This window comes from Camelus dromedarius, chromosome 27, assembly GCF_036321535.1.
Source record: "Camelus dromedarius isolate mCamDro1 chromosome 27, mCamDro1.pat, whole genome shotgun sequence".
Lineage (NCBI taxonomy): Eukaryota > Metazoa > Chordata > Mammalia > Artiodactyla > Camelidae > Camelus > Camelus dromedarius.
Genome location: NC_087462.1, coordinates 8,528,025 through 8,532,696, shown reverse-complemented (window position 1 = coordinate 8,532,696; position 4,672 = coordinate 8,528,025). Strand labels below are relative to the sequence as shown.

Here is a 4,672-nt window from a genome sequence, read left to right as displayed (position 1 = left end):
TTTACTGTAGAAGGTGGTCAGTACTCAACATAAATTCTCAAAATGCATGAAAGAATTTTGCTTTAAAACTGTGTAATACATGACCTCTTGGGGGAAAGGCTGAGTGTCAGACAGGAATTTATAGTCACAGACATCACAGAAGATTCCTTATGACTGAAAAATATAATTCACAGCCTTTCACTAGGTGAATGCCCACATGTGTAGAAATTAATCAGGTTATTTTTTTCTTTCCTGGTAGTGATCACCACCACATGGTACGAAGCAATGGTACAGGGATTTCACAATTTATTCTTCTGGGATTTTCAGAGGAGCCAGCATTGCAGCCCCTCATATTTGGGCTTTTCCTCTCCATGTACCTGATCACTGTGTTTGGAAACCTGCTCATCTTCCTGGCCGTCAGCTCTGACTCCCACCTCCACACCCCCATGTACTTCTTCCTCTCCAACCTGTCCTTTGTAGACATCTGTTTCACCTCCACCACCATCCCAAAGATGCTGTGGAACATCCAGACCCAGAGCAAGTTTATAACATATGAAGGCTGCATCAGCCAGATATACTTTTTAGTACTCTTTGCAGGACTGGATGACTTCCTTCTGACAGTAATGGCCTTTGACCGCTTCGTGGCCATCTGCCGCCCCCTGCACTACACAGTCCTCATGAACCCCCGGCTCTGTGGACTGCTGGTTCTGATGTCCTGGACGATGAGTGCCCTGAATTCTTTGGTACATAGCTTAATGATGTTGCGGCTGTCCTTCTGTAGAGTCCTGGAGATCCCCCACTTTTCCTGTGAACTCAATCTGGTGGTCCGGGGTTCCTGTTCTGACACTTTCCTTAATTATGTGACTGTGTATGTTGTATCTGGGCTGCTGGGTGGTGGTCCATTTGCTGGAATACTTTACTCTTACTCTAAGATAGTTTCCTCCATACGAAGAATCTCATCAGCTCAGGGGAAGTATAAAGCATTTTCCACCTGTGCGTCTCACCTCTCCGCGGTTGCTTTATTTTACTGTACAGCCCTAGGAGTGTACCTTAGCCCTGCTGATTCTCACAGCTCATATTCAGGTGTAACAGCCTCAGTGATGTACAATGTGGTCACACCCATGCTGAATCCCTTCATCTACAGTCTACGGAATAAAGACATAAAGGGGGCTCTGAAAAGATTCATTGGGCTTTAAAAGGGCCAACTCTTCTGGGGCAAAGTTGTGCTCATGATTGCAGGGCTCAAATAAATGGAGACAGAAGTTATTCTTTGAATATATTGTGGGTGTAAAATTTGCTCTTTCTATGATTTACTGAAATTTCTATTTCTTTGACTTCAACTTCTCTCTACACGACTTACTAAGATTTCTGCTCTAATATATACAGTTTTTTCCATCTGTGCCATTTTCTTGCTTTCACGCATTTCCTCCCAAACTTATATGAGAAATATTTGCAAATTCTCTTTTATTTCTTGGGTCTCTGTGGATTTCTTAAGAATAGTATCATCTCAAATGACATATATCATTCCAAGTTTTTCTTTTATCTTGCTAAAAAATTAGTCATAAGTTGTATTACTCATATGGAATAAACTCTACTTGGCAACTTCTCTATGCAATTTAGGTAACTCATTTCATTAGGCTTTTCTTCTGTCATATATAGACAGTTATCTTATTATTCCCCCCTATTTTCACAAAGTTTTTCCAAAGATCATATAAGATAAATTTGGATAATTCCCTTTTTTTCCATAGGACTACATGCCTTTCTCAAGAATAATTTATTTTCAAGTGACGTATATTACCCTAATTGTTTTCCCTTTGTTTACTGAAAGAAGAGTCATGAGCTGTATTACTCATATGAATAAAAACTGCATTGACAACTTAGGCAACTATATTAAATACTGCTTGTGTCCCATCCATATCACCTTGATTCCTATCATTTCTGACCGTTTCCAGTCCAATTTCCAACTGCCAGATCCTGGGTCTCTTTACCTGAGGGATTTTAGTGGTCAGTGCAACCCTCTCTATTCACCTGCATGGTTATCTGAGAGTTACAGAGAAATAATAGTAGACCTAACAATATCATTTCTATGTTCTCATAGTAGCCAATCCACACTTGACTTTTAGATATTATTTAAGATTTTTACCCAAAACTTTGCCTGACAAATGTCAGCACTACCTTCTTCCCCTGATCTTCCCCCAGGCTAGCTCTGCCCCACAGCCTTGTCTCTTATTGGATGCTACTGACTTTCCTTATATTTCAGAATAATAGGTTGATCTGTGACCTCAGCTCTCCAATGGATTTGAGAAAATATATCATTTTGTAGAGTACTCATCTTTTCCTGTGCTGGTGGAATGGAAGTACATTCCAGATTTTTACATTCCAGGCTGAGAACCTGAAATTTACAACTCTCTCTAACGTTTTTTGGGGGAGAGAAAGAGAAAATGTGAATGAGGATTTTTTAATGTCTAATAGAAGGTATAGTACAAGTAACTCCTCAGGATCCAAATCGATTTGATTTCTGAATTTTGGAAAGCAACTCAGGAACAATATGAGTTCAGAGAACAAGGTATGCACATAATTCTTTTATTATAATTCTATAAATTAGTAATCAAATCAGTGGAACATAGGTGAGAGTACCCATATTTATATTTTAAAATATTTTTAAAGTCTCAGGCTTTAATTTCTATTTTGGAGATTTTATCCCACATGCATATCTCCTGGGAATACATACTTGAACAAATCAGTATCCTGCAGTGTCCATTTAGCTGGTAGATAAATATTAACTTTTATTAAATATCATGTAAAGGGATGTAGTAGTCAGCTTTGCTGTGGTAACAAGTAACTCCCCAAGTCACAGTGTCTTAAAATAATGAAAGTTATTTATGATCACATTAGACACATGCTGCAAGGTGTCTATGGCTCTGTCCCAACTGTGCTAGACCACATGCACGTCTTCATCTGGGAGCCACGCCAATGGAACAGCTCATATGTGAGAGGTGCCCATGCTCATAAGAGAGGGGAAAAGTAAGAGAAAGGGTAGAATCTCACAAAGCCTCTTACAGCTTCTTCTTAGGCATTGAGCTTGTCAAGTCTGCCCACATTCTAGCCACCAAAGCTTGTCACATGTTCAAGTTCAAAGCCAAGCAGTGAGGTCATGACTCCTCCCACTTGAGGCACAGTCAAGACTCAAAGCAATGGCCGAGGATGTACAGTCCTCCTAAGAGAAGGAGGGACAGAACAAGAATTGTGAAAAATAAATTCTATTTGGGGCAGAAACAAACACACAAGCGTTTCATACTTTTGTTGACATCAAACGTTTATGAATTATATGTTATAGACTAGAAACAGAGGAAGATAAGAATTGAAAGAAACTATGATTCACTGAGAAACAGCAATTCTACACATTCCAGAGTAATCACAGAAACACAGTAAAAATAGCTCAAAAGAGTCTAAAAATTCTTACTCAAGTGATAGACAGCCACCATAAGGGGTCAGAGTTTACGTCCCTTCATAGATTAGAACACAGAATTGTGGCCCCTCAAGCGCTCTGCTCCCCTGGGTGGGGTCCTGGGAGATCTTCAATATCAAATCTCACTGTCTCCCAGGATCAGGTAATCCCGGGCTCACTTCCTATTCCGAGAGATTCTCTGGAGTCCCAATGAGCTTAGTAAATGTGGAACTCACACATAGTTGTAATAACTGCTACGGAGTGAGCATCTATCACTGCAAAGTAACTTCCTATGGACTCTAAATATGATCTATTTCTCACACCAGCTCCCTACATGGTATTTCCCCAGTGGTAGATGTGGAAACAAAGGAAAAAAAGTTTTATTTCCTATCAAGAGGGAAATACTCTTAAGACGCACTTGTAACCTTGTGAATGCAGAAACTGAATGACTGGGTCCAACATTTGACCACCTTACATCAGACCTGAGATGGGAAGGAAGATTCTTAATGGATAAGACTTAAAAACATCCATATCTGACTCTAACACTGGGTACAGTCTTGACACAGTGTGGTCCACAGAACAGGACCTGCAACATCAACAATATATGAGAGTTTCTTACAAACCCAGAATCTCTAGGTCACCCTAGTCCTGCCAAATCAGAAACTATTTAAACAAGATCCCCTAGTGATTTAAACACACCTTGATGTTGGGAGAAGTGCTTGTTTAGGATAGTGTTTCTCAACCTCACCACTACTGACATTTGTGCTGAATAATTCCTTGTGGTGGGGGCTGTCCTGGGCTTTGTAGTTTGCTGAATTGCATCCTGACCTCAACTGGGGAATACCAGTAGCACTTGCCCAGATACGACAGTCAAAAATTTCTCCAGACATTGCTAAGTGTTCTCTGGAGGCAAAATCATCTCTGATTGAGAAACACTAGCTTAGACCGTGAGAACTAAAAATATCCCTTGTACTATATGAAACACACCCCTTACTCAGTTCATATTTTGGGCCAATCACCTAACCCTTCTGAACCACAATTCTGCAAATTTAGAATGAGGCTAATATTTGTACAGTCCACATAGGACAAAATTTTGGAAAAAATGAATGAGACAATACATATAAAAATTCTAAGTTCAACCCAAGGAGTGTTAAAAGATCTAAATGTATCTCTTATAATTACCAAATGTTTAATAAATAAAGGACTAAATACCAGCTCTTCACTTGTATTAAAAGAATGAAAATT

The 4,672-nt window shown here is 39.6% G+C and overlaps 1 protein-coding gene across 1 annotated transcript; it reads left to right on the top strand.

The window, feature by feature from the left end:
* The first annotated feature begins 233 nt into the window (after window positions 1-233).
* LOC105105165 (olfactory receptor 7A17-like) lies at window positions 234-1,175 on the top strand. Its single transcript, XM_010998932.3, has one exon. It carries the CDS (start codon window positions 252-254, stop codon window positions 1,173-1,175), a length of 924 nt encoding a protein of 307 aa, XP_010997234.1. The 5' UTR covers window positions 234-251.
* Window positions 1,176-4,672: the final 3,497 nt, after the last annotated feature.

Excerpts from the sequence above, each read along its gene's own strand:
- LOC105105165 (XM_010998932.3), top strand. The coding sequence starts at position 252 with ATGGTACGAAGCAATGGTACAGGGATTTCACAATTTATTCTTCTGGGA.